Source organism: Camelus dromedarius, chromosome 10, assembly GCF_036321535.1.
Source record: "Camelus dromedarius isolate mCamDro1 chromosome 10, mCamDro1.pat, whole genome shotgun sequence".
In the NCBI taxonomy this organism is placed as follows: Eukaryota; Metazoa; Chordata; class Mammalia; order Artiodactyla; family Camelidae; genus Camelus; species Camelus dromedarius.
The window spans coordinates 40,914,223-40,932,121 of NC_087445.1; the positions used below are offsets into that span (position 1 = coordinate 40,914,223).

Consider the following 17,899-nt stretch of genomic DNA (forward strand, 5'->3'; position numbering starts at 1 on the left):
ATCGGCGCCTCTCTGGTATGAATAATCTGGTAACATTAGAGGTGTAAAATGGAATAAAGAAAAGACAGTAGGTACTGATGGCCTCGTGTGAAACTAAATCACCAGGATGTCAGTCTAGATTCATTAACAGACAATTAAAATGTCCCTCAGACATCCTCACATGACACTGAGGAGACTTTTAGGGGAGGACTCACTTCTAAGGAGTTATGCCGTACTTTCTTCCAGTGATGCTCAAATTTCTTTTGAAATTGGCTCATCTGCTACTTCTCTTGAAGAACGAACCCTAGAACAGCAGGGCTTTGTTTTAGCCACCTCTGTCCCCCTGCGCCTTTCTGCTGACCTTTCATCTCAGTTTTCTTATGATACGGGCAATATATTTGTCTTGATGCCTGAGAAAGCTTTACCAAGTTCTTCCAGTAACTACAGCAAGATTGCTAAGATCATTTTACCAGCCTTGTACCTTCCCAGCCACAGGGATATCAGCCCCAAGGAGACAAAAATGGATTCCTGTCAGGAGGGAGGCTTTTTTACATCTTAGATATTACAGTGGTTTGCAAAATCTTACACCATAGTGCTTTATTCCTCTGGTCAGTGGAGAATCAACATTTAATATTTCTTTTCCTTCATGAAATGATCCTGAAACGAAGGTTGAGAAACACTGCCCCGGTGGATGGGCTTGCTATCCAGCCAGAGCTGGAGTGAACTAGATTCCAGCCAAGAGGGAGAAATGATCTAGTTTGTACATTTAGATTTTTAAAAATGGAAAAATGGCTAATCCCCTGTAATATACAAACATACACTTAGGGCTGTAATTTCATATCAAGTACACTGGGTGCAACCTTGCTTTTAGTGTTTGGGTTTAATCTATGAGGAAGTCATGGTTCATCCAAGTAAATTTTAGTGCATTCTTAAAATGTGCCTGGAAGTAAATGTTCCTGCGGTGGCAGGACAAATCTTCTGCTTGAAATCTGCAGCAATTCCAAGGTAACAGTTCTGGGAGGGCAGAGGCAAGACCCCGAGCTTTTATTTCTGACGCAGCCGACACTTAACTCAGTGTCTGGATGTTGGCTCAACATGTTTGATTATTAAAAAAGTTGGGGTGATGAAAGAAGTTTAGTTTTAACTAGAGCTGGAACTAGGGTGAGGCAGGTGAGGTCCCCGGGGTATAAAACTCAAGGAGACCCTTGCCCCGCCCTCATGCTTTGGACCGAAGGCTCACCTTAGTCCTGACCCTGGCTGTAACACAAGTGGAATCCAGTTTCCAAACCCTGCCCTTTTTAGAGTTGATTTACACAGGCGATTCTCTGGAAGCGATACGGTCACAGGAGCGCAGGAACCAGACATTTAAAACAAGTTTCAACACCACTCCATTCCAGTTCTATGAGGAAATTTCTTTCGACTTGCATGTGACTCACATTGACCCCCAGAGCCTTAAATTTTCCACTTCTGTCTTCTAGATCACCACGGATCTGAGGCAGCGCTGCACGGACAACCACACAGGGACCTCAGCCTCGGCCCCCATGGCTGCAGGCATCATCGCCCTGGCCCTGGAAGCCAAGTAAGCTTTTATCTCCATATGTCTCCACTGGCGACAGCCCCTCATCTCAGGCACAGTTGACCCCTTCCCTAGCGTACAACTCCTAGCACGACAACCCAGAATACAGTCTTCCCGTGTCCACCTTTTAAACTTCAAAGACTAGGGCTGAAAACCATTTTCCCTTGTATTAAGGAAAAAGGCAACTTTTTTTTGGCTTTTTATATTCTTAAACAATCAAACTGTGTAATTACTTTATTGTGGAGTCATAGTTGAAGCGTGCCAGTTGGCTCCAACACTCTTGCCTTGTTGAGGTTTTTATTCTAGTCTGGGGATGTTCCTGGGAGTCTCAGACCAGTTAGGTCAGCCCACTTCTGGGCCCTTTCCCTGCAGTACAGCTCAGATTCCATGACAATAGCACTGTCACAGACTCACTCTGGGGAACAGAATGTCAAGGTCATATGACAGGAGCCCAGGAACAAAGACAACCCACTTGCCTTGAATCCTGTTTAATGCAGTCAAATTTGGTGTCTAAAGGATCCCTTTGAAAGGCCCCCCCCCCAGGTTATTTTAGGCTCTTAGGTTGTACTTACATGACAGTAAGTCCCGTCTCTTCCTTCTCTAAGCACAACAAGAGATCAGTTTGTCTTAACTCTTCAAACGCCTAATAAAGATCTACACTCTTACCCTCAATTTCAAAATCCAAAGCGCCCAGAAAACTGCAAGTTGTTTTTGCAGATTTGACACCAAAACTCATTTGATGGCAGTGCTTGCCCTGAACTGATTTGAGGCTACTTACAGTTTCATTTATTAGGAAAGTTCATACATGTCACTGCAGAAACATTAATGAATTTGATGATGAGCTGTTGGCTTGGACCCCACTGGGAGTTTTGGGTAATAGATGGTATGGACGCCATATCTGAAAAGATTTTGAACTCCGAATACACCCGGTCCAGGGATTTTATAAAAGGGACTGAGGGCCTGCACTCTGAGGCCATCCCTGTGAGAGGGTCATAACAAAAAAGAACTGAAATAAGGATGTAAGTGTTTTTCCAAAAATAGCCCTGCACTTCTGCCCGAGGGAGGAGCGGAAAGAGTCTTTCGTCTAAATCTGATATAGAGCCATAGCCGGTGACAGGCAAAGAATAAAAGAGTCATGATGAGACTCGGGTGATAATAAGAACAGGAGTTTCATTCTCAGTACGGAGACGGCTTCCCACCATTTACAGCTGACTCTGTAAGGCAGATGGCCTATGGCAAGGCAGTTGGGCCTCGGTGTAATAGGGACTCAGTAAATTGCTGTGTCGTGTGTAACTCCTTGGGCTGAGGCAGGCAGAGAACACAGACTCTGGATGTGGTGCTGTCTTAGTCTGTGTGGGCTGCTGTAACAAAATACCGTAAACTGAGTAGCTGATAAACAACAGACAATTATTTCTCATAGTTCTGGAAGCTGCAAAGTCCAAGATCAAGGTGCCAGCAGGTTTAGTGTCTGGTGAGAACCCACTTCCCAGCTGGGTTTACATGGTACAAGGAAAGGGCAAGGGAGGTCTCTGGAGTCTCCCATAAAGGCACTAACCCCACTCAGGATCCCTCCACCCTCATGACCTAATCACCTCCCAGAGGCCCCCGCCTCCTCGTATCACCACATTGGGCATTAGGTTTCAACATACAAATTTCGGGGGGACACAAATATTCAGACCATAGCAGGTACCATGTCTTTGGTGGCCTCCTGCTCCTAAGCGTTGAAGTTGAGAGATACTCAAGCTCCCATGAATGTCTGGATTTCCTTCTTTTTGACAGGATGAAGTATTAAATCATTTCAACATATTGTACCCTTTGAAGTGTTAAAAGTTTAGCAGGGAACTGGCACCTGCCCTCTTCTCACTTTACAGCTTTTCGCTGGACTGTTCTGACAAAAGATTAAATGTGTGTGTTTTTAATTTGGTGACTGTGAATTGGATTTGTGAAAAATATATTGTCTTCATTCTGAAATTCTGAGTGGTTTCTCTGGACTATTTTCCTGTCCACAAAATGCAGAGGGAAAAAAAATCTGAAATTCATCCTGCACCTCTCCATTCCCCTCAAAAAGGATATAATCTCAAATTTGGCAACCAAGGATCGTAACTGTGGCTGTAGAACCATATGCTACCCAATTTCTTGATATACTACTAGAACACTAATATTTTCAACAATAATTGTTTAAGGTCAAATAAAAAATCCTTAATTTTATGACTCAAGCACACTCAGTTGGATGGGGCCACTTTGGGGCTGGGGAACGCATTGGAAAGCTGCCTGTTTTCTTTTCCTTTGCTTTTTTAGCGTTTTTTTAGATTGATTTTTGCCAGAAATGTGGGTAAAAGGAAGGTCCTAAGATGCAGTTTACATAGAAAATCCACTGTATTTTAAGATTTTAAACAGTCTATTTCAATCATGGGGCCCAGGTAGATAGTAAACAGTCTGATAAGATGAGAAAGAATAAACCTTTCCTTGCAACTCTTTCGGTTTGTTCTACAAGGCAGTCTTTGTAAGAAAAGCTGAAAGTTAGGAGAAAGAGGTCTGAGTACCAAAAGAATGGGTCAGGCATTGACGTTAAACTAGCAGCAATAAGCCGTGGGCCTCTGCCAGGAGTGAAAAGTATCTCAAACTAGGAAATTGTAGTGAGGCGCTCCCATAACAGAGTAGCAAGGTTACAGGTGTTCTAAAGCTAAGTTTAACCCTGGTAGGTGTACCTCAGCCAGTCCGCCAGCCTCCGCCACTAGTGCTTCTTAACAACACTTCAACCTTGCTATCTTGAGAGTCAGCCTTTGGTCTCACAAGTTGAAGAACCCGTTAGTAGTTCCTCCTTATCCCTGTCTCAAGACCCCCAGGGGTTGCCTTTAACCATGTACAGAACCCTATCTGTACTGTGTTTTCCCTATAAATACACACCTATGACAAAGTTAAATGTATAAATTAGGCACAGTAAGAAATGTACAGTAAACAAAAATAGAACAATTTTAAAAATACACTATTAAAAGTTATGTGAATGTGGTCTTTCTCTCAAAATGTCTTACTGTACCATACTCGCTCTTCTTCTGGTGATAATGTGAGATGATAAAATGCCTACGTGTTGAGATGGAGTGAAGTGAATGATGTGGGCATTGGGATGTAGTGTTAGCCTACTGTTGACCTTCTGATGATACGTCAGAAGGAGGGTCATCTTTGGGTGATCTGGATCATCAAGCCATGATGATATTGATGGTTGGAGATCCCAGGTGGGACAGAGCAGGATGGTGTGAGATTTCATCATACTGCTCAGAATGGCACACAATTTGAACTTATGAATTGTCTGTTTCTGAAATTTTCCACTTAATATTTTTAGACTGTGGTTGACCATGGGTAACTGAAACCAAGGAAAGAGGAAGCAAGGAATGGGATGCGGGAGGGGGAGGAGGAGGCCACTGTACCTTTTTGTAAGGAGGGAAGAGAGAAAGCCACAGCTGGGCAGGACTATGGCCCAGGACTCTGCCCAGCGCTGCAGATATGCACCCCTGCTCAGGTCAGATGAGGAACTGGAGGCTGAGTGCTCAGGTGAAAAGCTGCAGGCAGGGGCTGCCAGTCCCTGTCCAGCTGCATGTCCCAGCTCTCCCTGCCCTGCAAGGAGAAATGCATCATTTCTCCTAATGACACTATGATATTTACTCAGGGAAAACGCCCACCTCTCAGCTTCCCCACAGCCCACTTCCTTCATACGCCCAGGCATTTGTCTGCATCCACAGATTTGCCTGGATCAGCAGGACTCCAACTGTTGACTCTTCTGCGTTCTGATTCTTCTTGCTGCCCTAAGGTTGGGTTGGAGCTTTTCTTAAAAACAAACAAACAAACAAACAAACAAAAACAAAACAAAACAAAACAGAAAACCTTCTTAAGAAACTACGGGGAAAGTAAACAGATAAAAAGCATAGAAATAGATAAGCTTAAAGTGTTCAGGTCTCTTATCTGACCTCAATGAAATTAACTCCGCTGTGATAACTAATAGGCCTCCCAGGCCATCCTTATCCTACGGGGTGTATAAGAACATGTGTTTCAACCATCTCCACCCTAACATACCCCAGATACTTGAGTAAAACTGTACCACTCCCAAGATGGGAAGGATTCTCAGTTCCTCTAAAAACTGCCTCCTTTCCTTTTTTCCTGCATCCGAGACTCTTTGAGCCCTGTAGCCACCTCTGACAGTCTGATCATGACTTTGCCTCTCTGATAATTTGACAGTTTCCTTCTGATCCCTAAGTTGTTGCCAGGGGTGCAGGAAGCTCTAAATGTTTTCCTTTCTAATCATGATCAATTTCAGAATAAGAGAAAACACTGGCATCTTAAAAGAGAGGAGAGAAAACTGTTTCTGCATTGGGGTACCCTCATCACATATGTATTGGTTCAGAGGTTGATAATGTTTTTATTGTTTGGATTTTGTGGGTTTGGGTGTAATTTTCTTGTTTTTCAGCTGAGTGAATGGAAAATATATAATCCGATTACAAGTAAACTAACTATAATTTGGGCGATTTAGACACCTAAAACGATGTCTTCTTCTATAGTGTAACTGGAAAACTTGAAAGAAACGGAGTGTCCTGGGAACAGGTTTCTTAAATGAAGAAAGAGTGAGATAAGACTAATAGTTTTAAGTGAGCAACCTAGAAAAGCGCCGAGTCACAGTTGTAATAAGGTGTTTTGTATCTTGATGCTAGTATATGTAACCAGTACTCCAGACCTGTAGAAAGAAAAAAAATTGTTGCTAGCATATGATGTTTCATATAAAATGGTTTATAAAGTAGAGTTGAAATAACTGACATTCATAAAAACATAAAATGTTCAGAACCATAAACTATGTTTTACCGAAATTTTTCCTGCCTTGAGTCTTCAACTATTAACAAAGAAAAGCTGTTTTAGTAGAGTATATCATGTACTAAATTATCAGCATTAGCTCAAGAGATTCAGATTTCAAGTTCACAGAAAAAACCTTTTTGCCTTGAATTGCAAATGTCTCTCACAATTAAGAAATGTTACACACTTGATGGTAAATAAAAGAGCCTGAGTTGGGTAGAAATTTCCAAAATTATTTAGGACTTAGAAAGGGAGAACTGATAGAAGGAATCTGCCAAAAATTTTTGTATTAAGTGACCTGAAAGCCTTTTCCTCAGATTTCGTTTCTGAAGGGCCACAGAGATACCATCCTTTGAGAACACCTAATATATCTAGATCTAGGGGGAGTGGGTGTAGCGCAGTTGGTAGAGTGTGTGCTTAGCATGCAAGAGGCCCTGGGTTCAAGCCTCAGTAGGCTTGAAAAAACAAAGAATTTCCAGAATACCTAGATGTAAATTTAGAAAATAAATACATTAGGGTGGCAGCTGTTAGTGTGTTCTATTCTATTCTGTATGTTCTATAATATGTATTCTATTCTATATGTATATCTATTCTAGACTTGTGTGTGTATGTTCCATATGTATTAGAAATACACCTGATGCATTTAAACATTAGCTGCCCCCGCTATGCTGTATAGATGCATGCATACATCCACACACAGTCCTCGGTGGGCTCATCTTGTCCTGTTTCACTTGTCCTATTATCACTGGTTTATAGAATATACCCTGCAGGCACGGATAGAACGCAGATGGTAGACTATGGAGAGAGAATGCAGTACTCTCGTACTATAGTTGTTTTTGTATGTATTATCTTCCAAACAACACTTCAGCTCCTTGAGACTAGGGATTGTACCTTACAGTTTTTATTTATGTGCATGTAGTCAATATCTAATGTATACTAAAAAATAATTTTTTAAAGCATCATGCTAGGAGGAGCTAAGTGAATTAGGCAGGGCATAATTCAGGTATTTGTGAAGTATGTCATTTGCCTTCAGAGGATCTTATCTCATTAGGAGGGGCAAATGCACACTAACATTTATGCACAAATAACTTAAGAAAGTCAGTGGAACAGCTTTGGAGGAAAGGTGGTGGAGGGTGCAGGTTTCGGATGAAAGTAGAAGTGATCAGATGCAATGATCCGACTTGGAACATTGGTGCCATGGCGCTTGGATAACCTCCAGGACCTTGAAGCATGATGTTTTGAACAAGGTCCATTCTAAACAAACATTGAATTAATCCATCCAGTGCAGCCTTCTTATTTTTTATACCAGGGAAATGAGGTTATTAAAAAAAATTTTTTATGAGGTACACTCAGTTACAATGTATTATTTTTACCTTCTGGTTCCTCCAGTTGATACTGATTACTGACTTCTCCCACATACTGCCTCCACTCATCTCTCACCAAGTTTACTTACCATTCCTTAGAACTGGGCTTAACCTTGGGTAAAATGAAGACGCAGTGTTATTCCCTCCTTTAGCTTCCAAAAGAAGTCCCTTTGCCTTTCACCTTCAGTGGAAGGGATAATGTGAAACATGGAACAGTCAGTGTGTGAAGAATTAAAGACCTGTTCAGCCACAGGATGATTCACATCTTATGCTGTTCATTTCAAAAAACTACCTGAAAATTCTTTTCTGAGAAAATAAACTTACCATCTACATTTCTTATAAACCTGAAAAATCCGTCTGTAGAAATTTGATGCAGTTCTCATTCATCAGCCATGTAGTGTCTTTGTTTGACCTTCCGTTATAATCTCTCTCTTAGCTCTGCATCCTTTCAGTGCTGGAAAAATACAGAGAATTGCCCAAAATGCTTGGGATGCAATTACTCTGAGAAGTTAATACCTTAGACAGTTGACAGTTAACAAACTGAGTTAAAGTAACAGACTGAGGAGATTCAGAGTTCTAGAACTGACCATCTTGAAGGGAGGCCGCATAGGGTAAATATGATAGGCATAAACATTCCAAAACATTGGAGTTAGTATCTTAGGCCTGATAGCTTGTGAACTCTTATCGTCTTTGATTTGTTTTAATTAAAAACACATTTCAGTATACAGCGCTCCATTAAAAATTCTCCCGAGGGCCACATTCAGCTGTATGAGATGTGGCCGTGGGCAGGGAGCACGAGGCATTTGGTTATGGAAGTGAAATAGCAGGGGCCCTACCAACTCTTTCCTTTCAGGAGAGTTTTATTTATTTCGACTAGAACTTAGCACACGCACGAGTAGGGAGAATACAGGCATATATGCCCAGGTTCTGTATAAGTACAAGGGTAAAGAGGGAGTCACTGAACACGCCCTTCCTCTCACATACTCTTAGAGGTCCTCACGTCTTGTGTTGTAGTTGGGGCTTAGAAGTCAGCAAAGATTTCTGGCATGGATGGTTGGGATGTATAGCTTGAGGAGGGTGAGGAAAATTAATCAGGGAGGAGAGCTGAAAAGAAGGATTGTGAGGTAAAAACAGCACACATTTCCACTTGAGGCCAAGCAGACAGAGAAGGGATGTACTGTCCTGGGTTATTCCCTGTAGTGACATAATTGTAACCAGACCCACAAAGCAGTTACCATGGGCCTTCTGCCAGGACTGTGCATGAAAATAGCTTTGTTATGTCTACATGCACACAGACAATACACTGTGTCCTCTAGCGCTTGTCAAGTTCAAATTATGTAGGAGCCAGTTTTCACTGGACTCAACTTAATGGTTAATGGTTCAAAATGATGCAGCTTCCAAAGGTGTTTTTTTATTACTAGAAAGGCCCTGGTCAACAGACCTGTTCACCTTGTATTATCTTGAGATTTAGTGAGTGTTTTCCAGCCTCTTCCTGAGATGAGAAACTAGGAAACTTGATGGATGGTTGAGTTGCCCAGAGATTAAACTGAGGACATAGAAGCTATTAGGAGATTATTCACTGAACGTATTTTGCTCTTATTACTGTTATAATAAAGATTATTTCTTAAGAAGAGTAGCTCTCAGCCCCATTGCAAGCCCAGAGTTTTTCCTTGGATAGCTGATCAAATGTCATTTTCAAGTGTCATATGTCATATGTTAGAAATGTCTCATATCCAATTTGTGATTTAACCTAAACAGTAATGCTTCAAGATCTGGGGTGGGAAGGTTCTTTACAGCATCCTCTGGGATTTGACTAATTTCATAGCAATTATATCATTATCTATGATAAGTGGTCCTCTGTGTCACCTGGACAAGAATCCCATCTCAAAAAACACTATGCCTGAGAATTCTATTAACCATGATACCACCCTGAGAAAACATGACGTAGGAAGCTTCTTTCAGTTTAAGTCTAGCAAAAAAAAGAGTAGAAGAAGAGATTTTGGAAGGGAATTTCTAATCTCATTTTTCTCTGCTCTGAAAGGTGTAGAAAGAGAATATGGGTGTTGCTAACATAGTCCTTAGATGAAATCATTCATTCATTCAGTAGACATGTATTAATGTTCTACTGGTTGTCAGTTCCTGTGCTAGGTGTAATGAATGATTGGTGGCTTGACAGAAGTGAAATTTTCAACCTGTTTGGTTAGACAGTCTGTAAAAAAGCAAATGATAAGTACTAAGAAAAACTGTAAACAGAGTAGAATAATGGAGAGGAATGGGAGTATTTTACATACAGTGGTCAAGAGACACCTTGTAAGAACTGGACTGTGCTTTTCTGGGAGAGGGAGGAGCCAGTTGGAAGGACCACATAGTTGGAACAAGTATAGTGGATTTAAGAAATAGGAAGATCTGTATGGCTAGTGTGAGTTGGTTAGAAAAGTCCAGTTCATATACAGCATCATAGTAAGTAAGCATGATAGAGATAGATTCCATAGGGGGTCTTTTAAGAAGGGAGACATGATTTGATTGCATTTTTTAAAGATCATTCCAGATTCTCCTTGACGAAGTCCTGGTGTGAGAGCAAGACTGGTAAATCGTTTTGGAAACTGGTACCATAGTTCAAGAGATTAGGATAGCCTGGTCAAGGTGTTGGAAATGGGGATAGAGAGAAATGGATAGATCTGCTGTACATTTTGCAGGTCCAGCCGATGGGGAGAGAGTTAGATAATGTGCTTCGGGGAAAAGGAAAAACTCAAGGCTGAGTTCTAGTTTCTCACCTGAACGCTTCGGTGGATTGTATACCATGTATTGAAATAGGTGCCCTTTATTCTTCCCATGGGATTCTGAGAATTGGGAGAAGCATCAATAACCAGTGGGAGAAGATCCCTGGGCCTGCAGATCTTGTGACAAGACCTGGACCAGATTTCTCCTACAATTACTGTGCTTTGATGTATGATCTCCCCAGAAGTTTGTTAATTAATCCTTAGAAAATGCTTTTCACTAAGACTATGATTATTATAAATGACTAAGACAATTTACATTTTTAAAAAGAGAAAGAAAATAAAGATTATAGAATTATTTCCATGATAAATTGCTCATCTACTGCCATGCCTTTCAATTTAAATAGGGTGTTAATAGCAAATTAATTTTTATGCAGTTACCCCATAAAGTTGCTTAGAAAATCTACTGATGTTTTAGTGGGTTTACAAGAAGCCTGTAAAATTTAGTATTTAAATTTAGTCTCTTGAGGATGTGTAGATTGTATTTATTGCCAGGAAATTTTTGTTTTTGATAGTGTCTATGGTAACAGCCCAAATACTATCAAATATAATTTTCCTTGCTAGGAAATAAGACAAGTGGACTTTTGGGGGAGGGTATAGCTCAGTGGTAGAGTGTGTACCTTGCATGGTGAGGTCCCGGGTTCAATCTCCAGTACCTCCACTAAAGAAATAAATAAACCTAATTGCCTGCCCCCGACCCCCAAAAAAAGACAAGTGGACTTTTTTTCCTGGGTCCATTATGGTTTCATATCATAATCTGCTACTTAATCACTTTAATCAAAGCATATTTTGGTACATTCTGCAAAATGACTCATTGTATGGCTTCATCAAATATTACTGTCTTTGCATTTGAAGATTCTAAAATATATTCCTGAGCTCTGTGGAAACCCAGTTAAAATTCAAACCTATTTTTATACTAAGTGTTCTTGGGCTGAGTTTTGAATCAACCTTGCCTGTACTCACATTGTCTTGACCTATAATTTTTTTTACTTCTAGGACATTTTCGTGTCATTTGTTGAGAAGAATGTAATTGTTCCTAGTGACACTAGCATCTAGTTTTTGTATTCAGCTGATTCCAGCATTCTTCCTCTCTTTGTAAAGAATTTTAATCATAATACATTTTGCCATCAATAGGAGAGAAAAGTAAATAAGAGAAATATAAATGACAGATTGAAAAGCATGTCATTTCATGAGCATATAAGATTTATTCATCCTGAACACCAACAAGTCGTTTATGGCATTTAATGTGTCAAAAGCTCAAAGCAACAAATTCACAGTAAAATAAAACTCTCATACCTGGAATAGAGTATGCAACACAAAAAGAAAGACATTTTGCGTTTAGAAGATTGGTTTATTTCTTGCCATCTTGGATTAAGTTTTCATTTAGTCACGAATCCTGTTCGTGATGATTCTGAATCTTACTGAGTAATCATACGCATGACTAAGATGAAGTGACGTTTTATTTTCTTTGCATATCCCAGAAAAACAATATGCCTGCAAAGCCTGGTAGTGTCATTCTAACCACTAAAGATCACAGCACATCTGACTGTGATATACTGTGTATGAGGCAAAAGATTCTTGCCATTGGCCCCATTTGAGTGTGGAAATAGTGTGTAAGAGTGCAAAAAGGAAAAATTTTTAAATGATGAAAAATAAAAACAGCTGTAAGCTTTTATTGAATTCATCTTTGTGCCAAATACTGAGCTGAGTGCTTTCATTGGTCATCTCAGTTAATCCTCCAAGAAGCACTTGGAAAGCAGGCAGTAGCACCACATTTCAGGTATGGAAGGTGAGACTTAGAAACTTGCACAGGCAGTAAGTGATAGATCTGGAAGTTGAACTCAAGGCAGTGTGATACCAGAACCCACCAGAGCCATAACAAGGCAGGGTTAATTATAAATGGCGGCTCTGAAGTATGAGGGCTACAAGTATGGGGAAGGGTGACAAAATTTTGAACAGGGATGACTTTGAAAGGCTTTGCAAAAGAGGGATTTGAGCTATACTTTTAAGATTCTTTTTTCAGTTTTAGTGTGCATGAGTCATAGAATCTTGTTTAAAAATGTAGATTTCAAAGTCCTCAAAATAACTTAGATCATTCAATTGCAAATGGCCCATAGATCACAAGAACCTCCCCCTCTCCTATAAGCTGTCTTGAAAGTAGGTACGCTGCAGTAGCCCCAGCAACAAAGAACATTGTTTGGCACATAGTAGGCAACCAAGTATTTGTAAAATGAATGAATGAATGAATAGAAGGAACTCTTTCTTCGATTATTCAGAAGTATGGATCAGTAGCTATTCAGATAACTAGTCAGTGGCGTGTAATACCAACAAGTTTAGTCTTAATTCTAAATATTACCTCATTCAAGAAATATTTATTGAATCATGCTTGTTACAGTCATTTATTTTGAAATAAACATTTTTTTCACGTCTCCGAAGTTGTAATACAGCTTACAGTCACAGTTACAATCTTGAGCACCATAGTGGTGATGTGATTCCGTATGTGTCTGGCAGGATGCTTGGAACTGGAACACATCTATGAGCAAAACAAGCACATTCTGTGCCAGAGATGCCAGGAATGGTGGAGCATGTTGGGTACAAATGTATGTGATGCTTTGCATGTGGCTCCAAAAAAGCATGCATTTCATAGCTTAAAGATAGTAACACTGACATTAAGTGCTATGAAAGAAAAAAATAAAATGGAGGATAATGCTGTAACAGAAAGTGGGGTAAGAGCAAGAAAGGGTGAATAATAGCAAATAAGGATAAGGCAAGGTCATCAATGAGATGACAGCATTTTGACTGGAGTCATAAAGGTAATCCAACTTTTGCTTGGTTTTTGTGAGTTATACATTAACCAAGTTTCACCTTTTTTCATCCAGTGGGGATGCAGTCATGACCAAGTACATTAACAGAAGACCAAATGAAAGGGAGAAAAACCTGAATGATCTATAATTTTTTTGATTCCTACAAGAAATCTAGAAATATGCCTGTACATGAAACTGGTTGGATATCAGGTCAAAGATTAGAATTGTTCATCCATTTGGAAAGAATGTAGTAAAAACTGAAATCTTCTGTCTTCGGTAGGCAGGGCACCCCCAGTTCATCTGAAAAGCTTGGTACGCAACTGAGGAATGTTGAGAGGAGGGAAGAGGATTTTGAGTGAAATTTAAGATCCGCTCTCAGAGAAGTCTGCTTGTTATTTAGCTGTTGGAAACCTTTACAACCAACTTGAAAGGATGTTACAGAGAGCTTCCTGGAGAGAGCCTGATATGGAAGTGATTGTATTAGTCATGCTGAATTCTTATTCATTGCTCTGAATTTAGGTGCCATTGGAGTTGACATCTAATAGCCTCATTTTCCATAGCAGATGTATTCAATTTTATAATTTTCGTTGTGCTAAAACTCTCAATTACATGCGATACTGTACCTGGAACATAAAATAATTGTTATCAGTTTGTCTGAGAAATCGTAACATTGGAAGGTTGCCCAGAGACCATCTGGTCTGTAGAGATGCTGTTTAGTAAGAGTGTTCAAAGATCGCCAGGCAAAGGAGAATAATAATGGTATTGTAGGTTGTTTTTTTAAATAAAAATATATTTTAGTTAAAAAGAATTTTAAGTGACTTATTTGGAAATTATATACTATTCTGATATAAAATATTCCTAATTGTATGAAATGATGCTGTCTTTATTTGGCAAAATTAAAAGCTACCAATTTTCCACCCATTCTATTTGCCACTAACTTCTTGGAATCAGATAAATATCCAATGCTGAAATTTCCTAGGAAGAGCAATCTCATAACCACAAATATTGTTAGCAGTAGAACTATTTTTAAAATTAGATTATTATCACCAAAATAATACATGCTCTTTTTAAAAAAGAATACAAATACAAGAGTCAGAAGTGTCCATACACAATCAGCTTTGAGTGACTTTTATGCTTGAATGGTGTAATAATTCCTAATACTATAATTCTGGTTCCAAATAGTCTTTAACATATACAATATATTTATTTTAAAAATATTTTCTACTTTATTATTTTTACTCTACCTATTGCTTTCCCTTCAAATTCTGTGTGCATTTTGTCTGTCCTTTCCTATTCGTTTTTTTATAATACTGTTAGCCAAATAATGCTTTATCTAACCTGCAACCAAGCAGGATTAGATTAAAGAAGATTTCAGGGTTTTGTAGATGCTGTCTCTGTTTCTGTTCACTTGTTGGACACTGGGTGTTAGAAATTCCTAGATTGTAAGAATTGATATTCAAATCAAATTTCAGAAATGTGTTGCAGAATCACTCAAAAGAGTAGTAGTAATGCTATGAATTCTCTACAAATCACCTAATATTCTTTTATGTTAGTATTTTTCTTATCAGTATATATTTACTGTATTACCCCCTTGGCCATAGTTATTACAAGTAGTTTATCAATTTGTCGTTTGTTTTCAAGTTTTCTTCATACTGTTTTGATATAGACAGCTTTTATATTTATTTTAGAACTATTCCGTCAAATATATGTGTTCTCTACAAATTGTTCAATTAGTTATACCTCATATTTTGGTACCGCCTGGAGAATTTTGTATATGCTGATGAAAACTATTTATGCTTTCCCCCTAAATTAAGCCCAAACATACATATTGAGATTTGCAGTACCATAGGATCCTCCCTGTACCCCAAGTTAAGACGCTTAGGTTAGAAAGTCATTTCCTATCTCAAAATCTGTTAATTACCAACTTCCGTTTTCATCTAGTGTTTTCTTGTTTCATTTCTCAGTGTTATATATCTAACCAATTAGAATTGATTTTGGTGTTTGGTGTGTGGATCTCAATTGAATTTTTATGGAGATCCCATTTGCCCAATGTTACTTGTTAAGTAACCCACCTCCTTCCAAAACAATTTGTTTTGCATTCAAGTTGTTGCATTTATGAAGACCTCTTTTAGAGTTTCTTCTTCTATTATTGTCAGTTCTTTTGGCGTTACAGTATGACCCCACTTTTCAAACATTTGCTTAAGCATTCTTACTTGTTCATTTTCTCAGATATTTAGCACCATTTTGCTATGTTGCAAAAACAATCCCAGTGATAATTTATGAGAGTTGTATGAATCTTGGCCTCTTTATAACAGTTGGTTTTCCCGTTTAAGAAAATCTCTCTCTGAATTATTCAGATATTCCTTTTATTGGCAAAGTAAAGTTTCAGGCTTGTCTTTAGTTCCATACCTTTTGGATTAGATTATTTTTATATGTTTTACTATTATTATTATGCCTTGAATTGGTTATTGCTTGTTTATAACAGCTATTGGTTTTGTATGTTTTTCTTATCTCTAGCCCCTTTAATTCACATTATATTGTAACTGATTGCCTTGTGGGTTTTTCTTAAATATCTACATAGCATCTGACAGTAGTAATAGTCATCTCTATTCGAGTATTTTTCATGTTTGTTCTTATTGTACAAATTGGTCATTATAAGTTCAGCTTTTAGAGTCAGGTTGACTTGACTTCCAATCCTGTCTCTACACCATTGCTACCCACATAGCTTTGAAGAAGTGAAAATTAAGTTTCTTAACCTTACATTTCAGTTACTTCATCTGAAATCTGGGCTAGTAACCCAGAATTACCAGATTGTTGTTAGGGTTATATAAATTAAGGCGTGTGGAAAGTAATAAAAATATGGAAGCTGATATCATCACAATCAATACTTCTGTTATATTAACTAACCATTTAAAAATGTTAAATATCAAGAATGTCAGTAAGCTTGCATGATTACTGATTTTCTCTGATTTTCTTTTTACCATTTGTTTCATTTTTTATTGATGTTTATTTTTGTTCATTGTGTCTGTGGAGCATTTTTGGTTTTATAAAGGTTTTGTTGGGAATGGGATTTGGGTGTTTTCTCAGTATCTGTTGAGACTAATATATAGTTTCTCACACTAGAATTGTTGATGTGATTTATTAGAATATTAGATTTCTTGATATTTTCTGCTTATATTCATGAATTACATTTAGTTCTTTAATATGCTATTGGTTTGGTTTTAAAATATTTATGCTTTTGTGTTTATTTTTCTCAGTGAAATTTATAGTTTCTTTTACTGAATAATGTGTGTGTGTATGTGTGTTCTATATTTTTGTTACATCAGCTGGGTAATATTAACTGTGTACTTAAGGCAGATTAAACAGAATCTTTTAAGATATTCTTTATGTTTTTTTCATTTATTCCCCATGTAGAAGGTAGAACAGGTAATAAATGAAGAGCCAGGCTTCCTAACCTAGATTGGTTTGACCTTGAAACTGGCCTCTGTTTCTGCAAGTTTTTGATATCAAGTGACATAAATTTCACAATTTATTTTGTGAATTTATGCAACTTTTCTTTTCTCTGGAGACACTTGGGATTGCTGTCTTTATTTATAAGTTTAAAAGAAACCATCTGGCCCTAAAGCCTTTTAGAAAGGTAATACTTTGATAAATTATCTTAATTTTAATTTTTTCATTTATATTCTCTAAAACCATGTCCATTTTATAAGATTTTTAAAAACTTTTTAGTCAATTATTATATATATAATACATAATTATGTCATACAGTTATGTATATTTATATATAGATTATATATTATTATATAGATTATTATATATACTATTATCTTAGTAGTATATATAATATATTATTATTTTCTTTATTATATTTTATTGTTGTTTTTCAAAAGCCAGTTCTTTTATTATTATAGTCAATTTACAATGTTGTATTAATTTCCAGTATACAGCATAGTGATTCATTTATATATATATAAAAATATATATATATTCCTTTTCATATTCTTTTTCATTATAGGCCATTTAAGGTATTGAATGTATTTCCCTGTGCTATACAGTATGAACTTGTTGTTTATCTATTTTATATGTAGTAGTTAGTATCTACAAATCCCAAACTCCCAATTTATCCCTCTCCATCCCCTTTCAATGTCTGTGTGTCTGTCTCTATTTTGTAAATAAGTTCATGCCCTTTTTTTTTTTTTTTTTGTAAGATTCCACATATAAGTGATATCGTATGGGATTTTTCTTTCTCTTTCTGGCGTATTTCACTTAGTATGATGATCTTCAGATCCATCCATGTTGCTGCAAATGGCATTATTTTATTCTTTTTTTAACTGAGTAGTATTCCATTGTGTGTGTGTATGTGTGTATATATATATATATATATACACACACACACACACACATACATACATACCACAACTTCTTTATCCAGTCATCTGTTGATGGACATTTAAGTTGCTCCCTTGTCTAAGCTATTATACGTAGTGCTGCTGTGAACATGGGGATGCATGTATTTTCTTTGATTAGTTTCCTCCGGATACATGCCCAGGAGTGGGATTGCTG

At 37.9% G+C, this 17,899-nt stretch overlaps 1 protein-coding gene across 2 annotated transcripts in view; it reads left to right on the top strand.

Moving 5' to 3' along the window:
* PCSK5 (proprotein convertase subtilisin/kexin type 5) overlaps positions 1-17,899 on the top strand; it is a 413,695-nt gene that overhangs the window by 189,943 nt on the left and 205,853 nt on the right. For both annotated transcript variants that reach the window (XM_031449902.2, XM_010978064.3), the window contains exon 9: positions 1,458-1,558. In XM_031449902.2, coding sequence (XP_031305762.1) covers positions 1,458-1,558 — 101 coding nt within the window. The remainder of the gene's footprint in view (positions 1-1,457; positions 1,559-17,899) is intronic.